Below are 17819 nucleotides of genomic sequence, written 5' to 3'. Positions count from 1 at the left end.
TGGCGGATATGTATGACGGGTATATGGGCATGGGACTATGGGATGGAGGATATGTATGATGGGTATATGGGCACGGGACTATGGGATGGAGGATATGTGATGGGTATATGGACACGGGACTATGGGATGAAGGATGTGTGATGGGTATATGGGCACTCGACTATGGGATGGCGAATATGTATGATGGGTATATGGGCATGGGACTATGGGATGGAGAATATGTATGATGGGTATATGGGCATGGGACTATGAGATGGAGGATGTGTGATGGGTATATGGGCACTGGACTATGGGATGGAGGATGTGTAATGGGTATATGGGCACGGGACTATGGGATGGAGGATATGTATGATGGGTATATGGGCACAGGCCTATGGGATCGTGGATATGAATGACTGGTATATGGGCATGGGACTATGGGATGGAGGACATGTATGATGGGTATATGGGCTCGGGGCTATGGGATGGAGGATATGTATGATGGGTATATGGGCACGGGACTATGGGATGGAGGATATGTATGATGGGTATATGGGCATGAGACTATGAGATGAAGAATGTGTGATGGGTATATGGGCACACGACTATGGGATGGCGAATATGTATGATGGGTATATGGGCACGGGACTATGGGATTGAGGATGTGTGATGGGTATATGGGCATGGGACTATGGGATGGAGAATATGTATGATGGGTATATGGGCACGGGACTATGGGATGGAGGATGTGTGATGGGTATATGGGCACAGGACTATGGGATGGAGAATATGTATGATGGGTATATGGGCGCGGGACTATGGGATGGAGGATGTGTGATGGGTATATGGACACTCGACTATGGGATGGCGAATATGTATGATGGGTATATGGGCACGGGACTATGGGATTGAGGATGTGTGATGGGTATATGGGCACGGGACTATGGGATGGAGGATGTGTGATGGGTATATGGGCATGGGACTATGGGATGGAGGATGTGTGATGGGTATATGGGCATGGGACTATGGGATGGAGGATATATATGATGGGTATATGGGCACTCGACTATGGGATGGAGGATATGTATGATGGGTATATGGGCATGGGACTATGGGATGGAGGATATATATGATGGGTATATGGGCACGGGACTATGGGATGGAGGATGTGTGATGGGTATATGGGCACGGGACTATGGGATGGCGGATATGTATGATGGGTATATGGGCATGGTTCTGTGGGATGGAGGATAATTATAATTTGCTATAACTAACCACAGTTAGTTACTATGCCCGGGCAGCGCTGGGCTCTTCAGCTAGTGTGTGTGTGTGTATATAGATAGAGAGAGATATATATATAATGTGTGTGTATGTATATATATGTCTATTAGAATCCCTGCACACATACACTTAAGGAGTATTTGCTTATTAGTGAAATTTATTGAAAGCAAGTGCTCTTATAGTGATTGCGACAGAATGACGTTTCGGTCATTCAAGACCTTGATCACATAAGTCGCCTTGAACAATGTAGTGGTTCATGAAGGATGTGGTCCTTGTGATCAAAAATAGGGACAGCGAGTATGCCCGTAGTAGTTCTGAACTAAGGGCTGTCCTGAATCTCATACTATTTATATTTGGCAGAGTCATATCTCCCGACTCTGCAGATTGCTGCTGTCATTGTATTATTACACAGGATTCTTATGATGTTACATCGGATGATCTTCTTCTCATTCAGGTCTCTACAATATCGGAGCCTCTCAGTGAAGATCTTCTACAAAAGAGAATTTTCCTGATTTACCCATCAAGGATGGATATGGACAGAGACAAGATGGCGGAGAGGATGTTACACCTCACCCTAGAGATCCTCTTCCGTCTCACTGGAGAGGTGAGAGATTCTGATGACGTCACATTACATCATTCTTATCTATGGGAATAACAGATGGACAGAACTGGAGAGGTGAGGACTCTGGAAATGTCTGGAGTGAGATTTATTAATGTGTCTCTCCATAACCAGGATTACACAGTGGTGAAGAAGACCTCTAGTGATCGCTGTCAGGACCCTGTGTCTGAGGGATGGGGAAGACTCCTGAGCCCAATCACGGGGCCTCCACCTCACCCCCTGATCCATGAGGACATCAATGACCAGAAGATCCTAGAACTCATCTACAAGATGATTGAGCTGCTGACTGGAGAGGTGACACTGCTGGGAATGCTGGGACATTATACTGTAACACTATGAAGGGATCGGGGGATGACGGTATCATTGTATGTGTCAGGTTCCTATAAGGTGTCAGGATGTCGCTGTCTATTTCTCCATGGAGGAGTGGGAGTATTTAGAAGGACACAGAGATCTGTACAAGAACGTCATAATGGAGGTTCCCCAGCCCCTCACATCACCAGGTAATAGACAGGACTAAATACACACGGCCTATAATTATCTGTATGTAGAGAATGAATTCAGTCCCTGTATGTGTTTCCTCCAGATCTATCCAGTAACAGGACAACACCAGAGAGATGTCCCCGTCCTCTTCTTCCACAGGACTGTAACCAAGAAGATCCCAGTGCTCCTCAGGATCATCAGGTAGATGGAGAGAAGGTGTCAGGAGATCTCCCCTATGATGTGTAGACGGCTGTGAAGGTCTTGTGCTCAGTCTTGTTTTATCCACCAGTATTATATGTTTTATACTTGTGTAATGAGAGCGGTGGAGATGGCAGGATTAGAGCTGATCATAGATGGGACTTCTCCATCTGTCTGTGACTCTTACAATATTTGTTTCAGGGTGAAGATCTGACCCATATTAATACTACAGAGACATATGTGAGAGATGATGAGTGGTGTAAAGAGGAGATTCCCACATATGACTACCCAGGTGAGTAGGTACCACTGAATGCAGAGAAGTCACAGATTCCTCTCAGTCACCGGCTGTGGCTGCTTTATCGGTGGTGTAGTCCGGCCGTATTACCATGATCACCATTTTGCCTCTAGACCACAACATTCTCCTCCACCCAAAACCGTTCAAATGACTTTGGCCATTGAAAGCCCTTTTCTATAGAACTTACAACCTGGAGCATCCACCTACCCCCTGGGATTAGTGTGAGGGTGATCCCTTATAGCGAGATCTATATGATTACTTGTACTTGTACCTGACCCAATGTAGGCCGAGAGCTCGCTTAAAGAGTCACACCGAACACAGAGTTAGTCCGGAATCACACTACCGTGTGTGATACAAGAAACGCATGAGTCTCTCGCATCAACATCCAGCGCTGCCGCCAGTACTCAGGACCGGAGCTGCAGCTGCATAGAAACACATGGCTGTTGATGTGAGAGACTCGTGCGAGTTTCTCACATCACACACAGTAGTGTGATCCCGGCCTTAGATGTCTTCTCTTTTCTCAGTAAAGGCTTGCACAAAACTGAAGTTTATTCTCAAGACAAAGAGACAGGAATTAGCCATTCTCTCCTTCACATTAGGAGACGCTGACCGTTACCTGCCCAGATCTGTAACTATAAAGCCAAATGACAGCGTACGTAGAATGTGCTGACAAGATAGAAAATCACTTGAAGAAAAATCTTATGCTGGGCCTGTAAGAGAAAGCGGAGGGTAATGATGCTGTTGGCTTCCTAGATCCCTGAGATCTTATCGGATGAATCTTCTCTCCCTTCTGTGCTGCTGAATGTCTCATGATTCCAGTCTTTCTGGCCAAACTTCCCTTTTATGATTAACAACAGTAAGGCTGCGTTCACACATCGCGTTTTTTTCGCGGTGGTTTTTACCGTGCGATTTTGCCGCTAAAACACGAAAAAACTGCAACCCATGCAATCCTATGGGATTCTGCAATGCTGTGCTAATGCTGCGGCTTTTCCCGCGGTGGAATCGCTTCGCGGTAAAATCTGCAGCATGCTCATTAATTTGCGGAATCGCGGCGATTCCACCCACGTAGGGATGCATTGTTCTGCTTAATTTCCGCATGTGGCTGTGCCCACCATGCGAAAAGTAAGCAGAACATTTGCGGATGGTACCCACGGTCCGGAGGAGAGGAGACTGTCCTCCAGGCTCTGGGTACCATATCCCTGTAAAAAATAGAATTAAAATAAAAAAATCGGGTTATATTCACCTTCTGGCGTCCCGCGCAGCGTCCCCAGGACTCAGCGATACATGCGGCAGCTCCCGTTCCCAGTAATGCATTGCAATGCCTTTGCTGACGTCGTGTGTCGCAATCATGTAGCGATCTCGTGAGACCGCGACGTCAAAGGTCATTGCCGCAATGCATCACTGGGAACGGGACCTGTCGGAGGATCGCGGAGGCCTGGGGACGCTGCGCGGGACGCCAGAAGGTGAATATGGCCCAATTTTTGTATTTGTTTTTTTTTTTACTATTTTTAACATTAGATCTTTTACTATTGATGCCACATAGGCAGCCTCAATAGTAAAACGTTGGTCACACTCGTCAAACACTATGTTTGACGTGTGTGACCAACCTGTGAATCAGTTCTCCAAGCGATGCTACAGATCGCTTGGAAAATGCTAGCATTCTGCAAGCTAATTACACTTGCAAAACGCAAGTTTTTCCATGGGAAAATCGCGGGAATTTAAAATGCGATTTTTCCCGCAGAATGGAATTCCGGAATTCTCACGGTAACTTCCGCTGGAGTTCCGCAACGTGTGCACATAACCTCACTGCACATTTAGGCTGAGTGCAGACGGAGTTTTGAGCCCTGCGGATTTTTCCGTGCAGAATGGAAGAAAACCGCAGGTCAAATGACCTGCATTTTTCCTGCGGATTTCTTCCATTTTTCACGCGGTTTTCCATTGCGGTCTTCCCCCTGCGGATTTGGTAACAGGGGAGATAGAAAACCGCACAAAAGAAGTAACATGCTGCGGATTTTGTACCGCAGGAAAACCGCGCGCAAAAATCCACAGCGTCTGCACAGCGGTTTTTTTTTTTTTCATTCATTTTAAAGGTACTGTACATCACAATGCGGATATGCAATGTTTCTGCGCGATAAAATCCGCTGCGGAAACGCTGCAAATCTGCATCGTGTGCACATGGCCTTAGGCTAAGTGTGAATTTCTGTAGAATAACAGCAGAGTTTCGCTTTATCCTGACTTTTCAATTTGTTTTAAAACCAACTAACTTCAAGGAGGATTGTGATAATCTCCAGGACAAACATTCCACCTGTGCCATGATAGATCTCGAAGCTGTGCGTGGCTGAGGGCTGTAATATACATTTATTCCCGCCTGCAGGAGATGTGTTGGCTCCAGCCCTGGTGTCATGGATTCACTCCACGTCATACATTACATTGTTTCTGATCCTAAGGAATTCAGATTACTGCACAATCTCTCCTGAAATGGGGAGCAATATTATTTTCTCTAATCTTCTGCTCAGGATCCATAGTAGCTCCAATGGTCCACCATAAATGAGGGCAACTCTGGTTTACTGTTGTGTAATCTGTATTTGTAGTTTTCAGTTAATGAGATTCTCGTGCTCTGGGGCGGGGCTGTGGGTGGGGCTGTGGGCGGGGCTTTATGTGGTGCTCTGATTACATATTCCTCTGTATTGGCTTATGACAGGTCGCTGACCCCTCACTGACCTGCCCCCATTATTACATAATGCATATAATAGCATTGATATTATTGTTGACTAGAGGTGTGCCCGATGTTATCGCATCGAGAGGGAAGTGTATGTGTGTGTACATGTGGGTGTGTGTGTCCCGCAGCTGCCTGCGCACCCACCTCCGTGCAGTCACAGCTGGCAGGAAAGAGGGTGGTTTGCGGCCTGTGCTGGAGGTGTGTCTGTGTGTATGTGAGTACATGTGTGTATGTGAGTACGTGTGTGTATATGTACATGGGCAGGCAGCGGCGGGTCCAGCGGCGGGGTGGGTTTCTAGCAGCAGCCAGCTGGCAGGAAAGACTGTGGCTTGCGGCCTGTGCTGGAGATGGGGTGCGGCGTCACCAGAGGGCGCCCGCACCCCATCTCCAGCACAGGCCGCAAGCTGCGGTCTTTACTGCCGGCTGTGACAGAGGTAGGTGGGCAGGCAGCGGCAGGTCCGGTGGTGGCGGGAGGGTCCCGGCGGTATCCCACTGGTGGTACTGTGGGAGGGCCTGGTATCACCAGCATGTGCCATATTGGAATACCCATCACTTTGGTATTCCAATATGGCCGTCGGCGTACTTCCGGTGCGGCGCTGTGGATTGTGGGATTCGACGACATCCAGACGGAAGTGGATGACAGACAATTTAAGATAAATATATATATATATATATATTAAAATAAAAACAAAGAATTGCGCTAGTAATACCCACATATAATCACTCTCTTAGTGGGAGGCAGGATTATTGTCTAGTGTTTCATATGTCTCTGTATAAGAACCTATATATCTCACTATAAATAATAATAATAAATAATAATCTTTATTTATATAGCGCCAACATATTCCGCAGCGCTTTACAGTTTAACAGTTTCAAAACACAAGTCATAAGTAACAACGCTAACAATACAATAATTAAAGCAAAATAAGACGAAATAAGACGACCCTGCTCGTGAGAGCTTACAATCTACAATGAGGTGAGGGAGATACAGAGTACAGGTGTGTATTTACAATGGTGTATTTACAATGAAGGTCCAGCCATCTTGTGGGATTGAGGGATGGATGGAGATAGTGAATGGGATACACACGCACACTTACACAGAGAATGACTTTGATTAGTGAATGTGATAGGCCGCTCTGAACAGGTGTGTTTTGAGGGAGCGCCTAAAACTATGCAAATTGTGGATAGTCCTGATTTCTTGGGGTAGAGCATTCCAGAGGATAGGAGCAGCACGGGAGAAGTCTTGGAGTCGGGAGTGGGAGGTACGGATTAGTGCAGAGGTTAGTCGAAAGTCGTTTGCAGAGCGCAGCGATCGGCTAGGCCGATAGACAGAAATGAGAGAAGAGATGTAAGTGGGTGCCGCACTGTGGAGAGCTTTTTGGGTGAGAACAAGTACTTTGAATTGGATCCTATAATGAATGGGCAGCCAATGTAAGGACTGGCGAAGAGCGGACGCGTCCGAGTACCGATTACCCAGATGGACGATCCTGGCTGCTGCATTGAGTATGGACTGGAGAGGGGATAGTCGAGTGACGGGGAGGCCAATTAATAGAGCGTTGCAGTAATCCAGGCGAGAGTGGATCAGTGCAACAGTGAGGGTTTTTGTTGTTTCCATAGTGAGAAAAGGGCGGATTCTAGAGATGTTCTTTAGGTGTAAGCGGCAAGAGCGGGCAAGGGATTGTATATGGGATGTAAAGGAGAGGTTGGTGTCAAACATAACACCCAGACAGCGCACCTGCTGCCGGGGTGTTATTGTGGTACCACCCACGGAGAAGGAAATGTCAGATTTAGGGAGGTTAGTAGACGGCGGGAGCAGAAGAAGTTCAGTTTTGGAGAGGTTGAGTTTCAGATAGAGAGCGGACATGATATTGGAGACTGCGGACAGACAGTCACTGGCGTTCTGTAGTACAGCGGGGGTAAGGTCGGGGGAAGACGTGTATAGTTGTGTGTCATCAGCATAAAGATGGTACTGAAAGCCAAATCTGCTGATGGTCTGTCCAATTGGGGCCGTGTAGAGAGAGAAAAGAAGGGGGCCAAGGACTGAGCCCTGAGGTATCCCGACAGCAAGAGGAAGAGGAGATGACGTGGAGCCAGAGAACAAAACACTGAAGGAGCGGTCAGAGAGATAGGAAGAGAACCAGGAGAGTGCAGTGTCCTTAATGCCTAGTGACTGGAGCCTAGAGAGTAGGAGATGGTGGTCAACAGTATCGAAAGCTGCAGATAGGTCAAGAAGAATGAGCAGAGAGTGGTCACCGTTACGTTTTGCTGTCAGAAGGTCATTGGTCACTTTGATGAGTGCAGTTTCAGTCGAATGTAGGGGGCGGAAGCCGGACTGTGAAGGGTCTAGAAGGGAGTGAATGGAGAGGTAACGGGTAAGGCGGGAGTAAACTAGGCGTTCCAAAAGTTTAGAGATGAAGGGGAGATTGGAGACTGGTCTGTAGTTGTTTGTGCAGGATGGGTCGAGAGCAGGTTTCTTTAGTAGTGGAGTAACGATGGCGTGTTTGAAGGAGGATGGGAAAATGCCCGAGGAGAGGGAGAGATTAAAGATTGTAGTTAGGTGGGTTGTGACGACTGGAGAGAGAGACTGGAGGAGATGTGAGGGAATGGGGTCGGTAGTGCATGTAGTCGGACGAGAAGAAGAGAGGAGTCTGGAGACTTCTTCTGTGATGGGATCAAATGTGGAGAGTGAGCCAGGGGAGATGTAGGAAGGGATGGGAGTCACAGCACTTGGTGGTTGGGAGCAGATTTCTTGACGGATATTATCTATTTTTTCTGTAAAGTGGGAGGCCAGGTCATCAGCACAAATGTCTGTGATAGGGGCTTGTGCTTTTGGCCTGAGGAGGGAGTGAAAAGTGTCAAAAAGTTTCTTGGGGTTGTTGGCTAGTGAGGAGATCAGGGTGGTGAAGTAGGTCTGTTTGGCAAGGTGAAGGGCAGCGTTATAGGTTCTTAACATAAATTTGAAGTGGATGAAGTCTTCTGGTGTGCGGGTTTTTCTCCATAGGCGTTCAGCACTCCTGGAGCATCGCTGGAGAAGTTGAGTTTGCGATGTGAGCCAGGGCTCTTTTACTCTGTGTTTGGAGGTTCTGAGGGTGAGGGGAGCTACTTGGTCAAGGGTGCTTCTAAGAGTGTCATTGTAGTGATGAACAGCCAGATTAGGACAGGAAAGAGAGGAGATTGGGGACAGAGATGAGTGTAGGGAATCTGAAAGTGTCTGATATAAAGAGAAAAACCACCCACATAAAACACTAACTTCATAGAAAACAGGATTTCAAGTATAAACGTGTAAATATGTATATCTCACTACAACCAAGGAGCAAAACTTTTTTTAAAAAATGCAGCCAATCTTAATGTTCAATATACATTGGTGCGTCTCTCACCAAAGGAGGGGAATCGTACTGACCATACGGGTTGTTGTTCAGACCATATGCGATGTGTGACAGTCTTGGATTCAGCACCTGGCAATTCCTCTCCTGATGAACTTTGATGAACTCCAATAGTGGTGAAATAGTAAGTCCAAAAAATTGAGGAGTAATAATGGGTAAAAAATGATATGGTCACCTCTAATATACTAACGGGCGATGCTCCGGCCGGTAGCAATCGCCCAGTCTCCCCAGTGCTGCAATGTCCGTGGACAATGGAACATGCAGCGGGAGACGCGGTAAATGCCGGCAAGGTACAGGACCTTGCGTGACGTCACAGTCACGTGTTAGGTCACGTGATCGGCAAAGTAAGACTGACAGAACTCGCAACCAATCCTACGCGTTTCGGAGGCTTACTGCCTCCTTCCTCAGGGATGTTTGCTGTCATTGAGGCGACACATATATACCCAGTCCATATAATGTATTGGACCTATTTATTGAAAGCAAATAATTCAATCTCGCTGTTTAAGCCATGTGGTCTAAGAGTGTTCATTTTAAATATCCACTCACTCTCTTCTTTAGACATTTGTTCAATAAAATTTCCTTTTCTCCAGTTTTTCTTAACTATTCTAATACCAGTTACCGTAATACCACTAATAGAACCTCCATGATGTGTAAAAAAGTGATTGGAAAGAGGATGGCCAGTATATTTATTGATAATATTACGAAGATGTTCAGCGATTCGTACCCACATTGGACGAATGGTTCTTCCAATATATAATTTGCCACATGGACAACTAAACCCATAAATAACCCCTTTAGTATTGCAATCAATAAAATCGGTGATTCTATTCTCAATCCCTTTATTAGTGATCATTTTTTGTTTTTTAGTGTTTAATTTTTTACATGGTCCACATTTCCTACACGAGAAAAAACCACATAAGAGATTTTGACCACCATTACTGTTAACGTTGGAAATTCTTGGAATTGAAGGTGCAATCAAATTACCAAGATTATTTGCCTTCCGAAAAACATACCTCGGATACATAGGTAATGTTTCCCCAATAATTTTATCATTTTGTAAAATGTTCCAATGTCTATTGACAATGTTCCTAATAATCCTGACGTTCGAATTATATTGTAAAATAATTGGAATTTCATTTTTGACAAAAAAATCATTCGGAATCCGTTCTTTTGTAGAGTCTAATAATTGGTCCCTTTGTATTTTTCTAACTACTTCTGTAGTTTTTTCCAATAATTTTACATCATATCCCTTATGTTTAAACTTCATATTCATGGACTAGGCAGACAGTACCCATATTTTAAAACTTTTGAAAAATGTAGTGTGGCAGGATCACTACATTATGGGGACTCTGGATATCACCTCACTGTACACTGTAATACAAAATAAAAAAGTATGTGAATCAGCCGAGTTCTTCATGTCTAAGAACAGTGTGATACCTAAGGAACAAAGGGAGTTTATTCTGGATTGTATTGAATTTATTTTAACGCATAATTATTTTAAATTTGGGGCGAACTACTACTCCCAGAAATGGGGCACAGCTATGGGTACAAGGTTTGCCCCTAGCTATGCCAACCTTTATGTGGGAAAATGGGAACTCGAGACCATCTATATGGAAGGTGAATTACGGACAAATTTGGTATTATGGCGTCGTTTTATCGACGATATTTTTTTCATTTGGTCAGGGGGTGATATTTTATTGAATGAATTTTTAAGTGATTTAAATAAGTTATTTTTTAAATTTCACTGCAAACATTAGCCATAAAGAGTTAAATTTTTTAGATTTGAGGATTTTTATTGAGGGGAACACTGTTCAGACTCAAATATACCACAAACCTACGGATTCAAAAAATTTTATTTCCTTAGATAGTTGCCATCTTCCGAAATGGCTTCTTAATGTTCCTAAAAGTCAGCTCATAAGAGCACATAGAAATTGTTCCAAACAACAAGATTTTGAGAAAGAAGCCGAGTCCATGAATATGAAGTTTAAACATAAGGGATATGATGTAAAATTATTGGAAAAAACTACAGAAGTAGTTAGAAAAATACAAAGGGACCAATTATTAGACTCTACAAAAGAACGGATTCCGAATGATTTTTTTGTCAAAAATGAAATTCCGATTATTTTACAATATAATTCGAACGTCAGGATTATTAGGAACATTGTCAATAGACATTGGAACATTTTACAAAATGATAAAATTATTGGGGAAACATTACCTATGTATCCGAGGTTTGTTTTTCGGAAGGCAAATAATCTTGGTAATTTGATTGCACCTTCAATTCCAAGAATTTCCAACGTTAACAGTAATGGTGGTCAAAATCTCTTATGTGGTTTTTTCTCGTGTAGGAAATGTGGACCATGTAAAAAATTAAACACTAAAAAACAAAAAATGATCACTAATAAAGGGATTGAGAATAGAATCACCGATTTTATTGATTGCAATACTAAAGGGGTTATTTATGGGTTTAGTTGTCCATGTGGCAAATTATATATTGGAAGAACCATTCGTCCAATGTGGGTACGAATCGCTGAACATCTTCGTAATATTATCAATAAATTTACTGGCCATCCTCTTTCCAATCACTTTTTTACACATCATGGAGGTTCTATTAGTCGTATTACGGTAACTGGTATTAGAATAGTTAAGAAAAACTGGAGAAAAGGAAATTTTATTGAACAAATGTCTAAAGTAGAAAGTGAGTGGATATTTAAAATGAACACTCTTAGACCACATGGCTTAAACAGCGAGATTGAATTATTTGCTTTCAATAAATAGGTCCAATACATTATATGGACTGGGTATATATGTGTCGCCTCAATGACAGCAAACATCCCTGAGGAAGGAGGCAGTAAGCCTCCGAAACGCGTAGGATTGGTTGCGAGTTCTGTCAGTCTTACTTTGCCGATCACGTGACCTAACACGTGACTGTGACGTCACGCAAGGTCCTGTACCTTGCCGGCATTTACCGCGTCTCCCGCTGCATGTTCCATTGTCCACGGACATTGCAGCACTGGGGAGACTGGGCGATTGCTACCGGCCGGAGCATCGCCCGTTAGTATATTAGAGTTGACCATATCATTTTTTACCTATTATTACTCCTCAATTTTTTGGACTTACTATTTCACCATTATTGGAGTTCATCAAAGTTCATCAGGAGAGGAATTGCCAGGTGCTGAATCCAAGACTGTCACACATCGCATATGGTCTGAACAACAACCTGTATGGTCAGTACGATTCCCCTCCTTTGGTGAGAGACGCACCAATGTATATTGAACATTAAGATTGGCTGCATTTTTAAAAAAAAGTTTTGCTCCTTGGTTGTAGTGAGATATACATATTTACACGTTTATACTTGAAATCCTGTTTTCTATGAAGTTAGTGTTTTATGTGGGTGGTTTTTCTCTTTATAGTGAGATATATAGGTTCTTATACGGAGACATATGAAACACTAGACAATAATCCTGCCTCCCACTAAGAGAGTGATTATATGTGGGTATTACTAGCCCAATTCTTTGTTTTTATTTTAATTGTTTTAACATTCAGACAAAATAGTGGCAGTGTCTGCTAATTTGCAGCTGTTATACCCTCACGCAGCACCATTGGCTGTTAAATATTAGTTTTTCAAATATATATAGATAATGCCTATAATATTGTGGCTATTGTGAGGCTTAGAAAGAAAATTACATCCAGTAAAATGACACCAGTGGCACTTGTCCAGTAGCCTCTATCTCTTACTTATAGATGCTACTGTGCAGGCGTCGCCATCGCTGGTGTCATTTTGCTGGATGTAATTTTTTTCTAAGCCTCACAATAGCCACAATATTATTGTGACAGGCTCAGCTCCTGCTGAGCCCTTTTTTGAGTGGACCCTCTGGGCCGTGGCACCCACCCACCGAGGGCGAGCTTACCTTGTGAGAATCCACCCCCTATACAGGGAGTGTCAGGAGCAAGACCAAGGGGGTGAGCCACCACGACTGCTGGGACCAGACGGCCGGCTCAGGGAAACGCTATGGGCAAGTGTCTGACGACAGATATCCAGGCATGGTGCGGTTAGGGAACACGCCAAGGCTAGGTGCAAGGCAAGGTGTGTGTGTAGTGGACACGCCAGGGTTCAAGGCTAGGTGCAAGGCAAGGTGTGTGTGTAGGGGACATGCCAGGGTTCACAAAACGAGACAGGGTGCATGTGTAAAGACACGCCAAAGCACAAGGTACGAGACAGAGTGCGTGTATAGAGACACGCCAAGGTCAGGGTTCAAGGCAGGGTGCGTGCTAGGAGCCACGCCAGGGTTCAAGGCAGGGTGCGTGCTAGGAGCCACGCCAGGGTTCAGAGCAGGACTCGTGCTAGGAGCCACGCGGGACGCACACCTCACTGGCCAGTGCACACGGCTGTAACGCCAGCACGAGGCACGACCTTGGCACAGGAGGCGGGCAAAGGAACCTTCGTGCTAGGAGCCACGCCAGGTTCAGGGCAGGGTGCGTGCTAGAAGCCACGCCAAGGGTTCAAAGCAGGGTGCGTGCTAGGAGCCACGCCAGGGTTCAAGGCAGGGTGCATGCTAGGAGCCACGCCAAGGTTCAGAGCAGGACGCGTGCTAGGAGCCACGCGGGGGACACACCTCACTGGCCAGTGCACATGGCTGTAACGCCAGCACGAGGCACGACCTTGGCACAGGAGGCGGGCAAAGGAACCTTCGTTCTAGGAGCCATGCCAGGTTCAGGGCAGGGTGCGTGCTAGGAGCCACACCAGGGTTCAGAGCACGACAAGGCAAGGAACACGGAGCAGAACATAGACAGGAACAGAGCCAGGTCAGAGCGAGGACAGAGTCTAGCAGCGGAGCATAGGCCGAAACCCAGAGCCAGGCCAAGGGAGAACCTTGGGACTAGACTTGGAAATGTGCAAGAGCGCACCAAAGGACAGAGAGTGGAAAACCAGGCTGAGACAAGAACATTAGAAGTACTACAAGGCTAAGAATAGCAAAGACCAGACATGGCGAAACAGGCAAGGCAGAGAACAGAGGAAGGACTACAAGTCAAAGAATAGCTAAGGCGAGACATAGCAAAACAGGCTAAAGCAGAGAACAGCGGAAGGACTACAAGGCAAAGCAAGGCAAAGACAAACATGGCACGAGAGACAACACAAGACATGGCACAAGACAAGAGACGGAATACGAGTACAGTGCAAGGGCACAGAATAGAGGGAGCAACCCCACAGACAAAGAGCCATGCAGGGAAGCAACACAATAATCAGGCACTGGGCATAGGAAGGGGCCGTCTAATATAGGGCATAGCACCTCCTCTTCTAGGTCAGGACCAGGGGAGCACTTCCAGTTCAGATGCTCCAAGATCACAGAGTGCGGTCACATGATTAGGGTGTCAGACATGAGGAGATAATTGCAGAGCCAGACAGTGCAGGATCCTAGGAAAGGTCACATGATCAGAGTTTCAGACATGAGGTGACTGCAGAACCGGACAGTGCAGGATCCCTGTAAAGGTCACATGATCAGAGTTTCAGACATGACGAGGTGACTGCAGAACCGGACAGTGCAGGATCCCTGTAAAGGTCACATGATCAGAGTTTCAGACATGACGAGGTGACTGCAGAACCGGACAGTGCAGGATCCCTGGAAAGGTCACATGATCAGAGTTTCAGACATGACGAGGTGACTGCAGAACCGGACAGTGCAGGATCCCTGGAAAGGTCACATAATCAGAGTTTCAGACATGACGAGATGATTGCAGAACCAGACAGTGCAGGATCCTTGGAAAGACACATGATCGGGGATTCTAGACATGACGAGGAGATCACAGAAGGCAAAGCAGAAACGCAGGCATCCTGCAGCCCAGCAGACCTGAGGTGAGTGTGCACACTGCTCTAGGGAACAAGCAGTTATAGCAGACCCAAGGTGCGCATGCACATCGCTCCAGGGGTTCATGAGGCAAAACAGACATGGCGGACGTGACAATTATAGGCATTATCAACAGTGATATCAATGCTATTATATGCATTATGCAAAAAAACCCCTGTTTGGGAGAGAAGAACAGACAATTTGCGGCGCCCTAAGTGCGTAAACACAATATTGTAGTCTTTAAAGGGTGCACAATTTTATGCACTCACCTGATAGAAGACTAATATAGCTTTGGATTATGTATCCTCAAAAATCCTTCCTTTTGGAATACTTCTCAGAAGACAGGGCTTGCAGCTTGCCTCGGGTGGATCCAAGTGAAAGAGCCGGGTTCAGGCTCACACAGGATGAGTAAATCAAGAAAGGCACATCCAGCCCATAAACGGCAGCGCTTCCCAGGACTCACATCCAAAGATGATATTCCATATTTTTTTATTTCATAGGTTAAAAAAGAGAGACAACGCGTTTCGGATACAGTGTATATCCTTCATCAGGTATCATAAAAACACAGTACAAATCCTAATAGTATAAAATTCAGTTACACTTATATATAGTAGCAGCCTTTTATCCCAGTCTCAGAAACTTGATTTAGGGTGTGGACCAAGTTCAGTTTATGGGCTGGATGTGTTTTTCTTGATTATATGCATTATGTAATAATGGGGGCAGGTCAGTGAGGGATCAGCGACCTGTCATAAGCCAATACAGATGAATATGTAATCAGAGCACCACATAAAACCCCGCCCACAGCCCCACCTACAGCCCCGCCCCAGAGCACGAGAATCTCATTAACTGAAAACTACAAATACAGATTACACAACAACCACAAGACGGATTTCATCACCAGGTATCATTGTAATCAGTATAACGGCGCTGACCTGACAGTGTCTGTAGGTTACTGAGCACAATCCTGCTGACAGGTTCCCTTTAAGACATCTCAGCTCTGCACTATTATACACAGTTCTCTATAAATGTGTAATATTTCTTCTTGAAACTCATCTGACAGAAAATATTGGAGCTTACAATAGTTTAGATTGTGACGTCACCGAGCCCCGTACTCTAATTACCCCAGAGAGGTTTCACCACTAGCTGCTCATTTATTACTGATGGAGACTGTGGAGTTTGATCATTTCAGTAGATGTTATTGTCTATAGTCACAGTGTTTGATTACAGTAGTGTCCAAAATCCTCTGATTTAACCTCTTCCTGCGGCCAGTTTTGTGTTCCTAATCAGGCCCCATTATTAATATCTGACGTGTGTCACTTTATGTGGTGATAAATTATTCACAAAGGATAATAGAAAACAAATGGATCTTACAAATTATTCTCCAGCTTCTCACTATACCCTACATACGGTTGTACACTACTGTCTGGGCACATGGCAGTGTTCAGAAGGGAAGGAGCGCCATTTAGCTGTTTGAATGCAGATCTAGCTGGAATAGTTTGCAGACACAATGTATTGGGAGCACTGTTCATGGTCACCTGGCAGCTCAAAAGATGTCCACCATGAACATGCTTGGCTCTATCTTCTCTGCTTTCCATATCCCAAGGATTGCCTTGCTCATCGCCCTTTAACATCCTCACATGGAATCTGGACTTACACAGGGACCCCTAGGCTTGGACCATGGTGTTACCTGCTATTCTGTGGTGTTAGATGGCAAGAAGAATAGTCAGGTAGCTGGGTCAGAACCAGAAGGACAGAACATAGAATCAGAAGACACAAGAGTAGTCAGTAAACGGGCCACGGTCACAGCAGGAAACAAATACACAAGCCACAAGCTGAGCACAGAGGACTGAACCAGAGGAGACAGCGCTGTATCTGGCAGATTCCGGCCATGTGCTTTGCGCTTTAGTAGGGTGTGGTACTTTCCAGTTGGCTGAAGTAGGGAGCAGATTACTCCAGCTGGACAGCAGGAACAGATCCCAGATGAGATTGGACACACCATATGCAGAAGCCCTAATATAACTAAATGACAGAAAACCAGAATAGTCAAAATCCCCATAAAGTGATTCCATGTTATTAATTCACTGATGGTTGTAATCTATATACACGGGGTCAAAATTGTTGGTACCCCTCTTTTAATGACAGAAAAACCCACAATGGTCACAGAAATAACTTGAATCTGACAAAAGTAATAATAAAGAAAAAATCTATGGAAATGAGCAATTGAAAGTCAGACATTGCTTTTCAATCAAGCTTCCACAGAATGTGTAAATCGCGGGGTGTTCACTAATTAGCATCACAGGTGTCTACAATCCTGGAATCAGTGAGTGGCCTGTATAGAGGCTACAGATCCTCACTGTGCTGTGTGTTGACATGGTGCGTATCACACTCACCATGGACCAGAGGAAGCGAAGGAAAGAGTTGTCTCAGGAGATTAGAAAGAAAGTTATAGACAAACATGTTAAGATACTGTCACACTTAGCGATGCACCAGCGATCCCGACCAGCGATATGACGCAGTCAGGATCTCTGGTGCATCGCTAAGTGGTCGCTAGTGAGCTGCCACACAGGCAAATCTCACCAGCGACATCGCAGGGGTCGGGGGTCGCTACTTACTTGTCAGACGAGGCGATCCTGACGTCCTCCCGCCCGCATCCACCAATCGCTCGTCGGCGCCACAGGAAGCCCAGCAGGAGGCTGACGACGAGAAACGGTCCAGGATGTTCTTGCGCGATCAGCGATAACCAGCGGGGGAGCAGTCGGAGGTAAGTATCAGACATAGCGATATCGCTAGCAATATCGCTATAACGTCACAAAAACCAGTGACGTTATAGCGATATTGCTAGCGATATCGCTTAGTGTGACAGGCCCCTTAAAAATTATAAGACCATCTCCAAGCAGCTTCATGTTCTTGTGACTAAAGTTGCCCATATTATTCAGAAATTTAATACCATGGGACTGTAGCCAACCTCCCTGGACATGACCATATGAGGAAAATTGATGACAAATCAAATAGATGGATA

The 17819-nt window shown here is 45.2% G+C and overlaps 1 protein-coding gene across 1 annotated transcript in view; it reads left to right on the top strand.

Moving 5' to 3' along the window:
- The window catches only part of LOC141058939 (uncharacterized), a 78345-nt gene that overhangs the window by 55880 nt on the left and 4646 nt on the right, over positions 1-17819 (top strand). Inside the window, exons 6-10 of the mRNA XM_073555152.1 lie at positions 1715-1864; positions 1994-2173; positions 2256-2379; positions 2463-2560; positions 2759-2849. Of these exons, the coding sequence (XP_073411253.1) occupies positions 1715-1864; positions 1994-2173; positions 2256-2379; positions 2463-2560; positions 2759-2849 (643 nt within the window). The remainder of the gene's footprint in view (positions 1-1714; positions 1865-1993; positions 2174-2255; positions 2380-2462; positions 2561-2758; positions 2850-17819) is intronic.

The sequence above is a fragment of the Dendrobates tinctorius genome, unplaced genomic scaffold (assembly GCF_039654945.1).
Source record: "Dendrobates tinctorius isolate UK_male_01 unplaced genomic scaffold, ASM3965494v1 ptg000221l, whole genome shotgun sequence".
Lineage (NCBI taxonomy): Eukaryota > Metazoa > Chordata > Amphibia > Anura > Dendrobatidae > Dendrobates > Dendrobates tinctorius.
The sequence above is the reverse complement of the archived record's forward strand: the minus strand, read 5'-3'. Positions and strand labels throughout refer to the sequence as shown.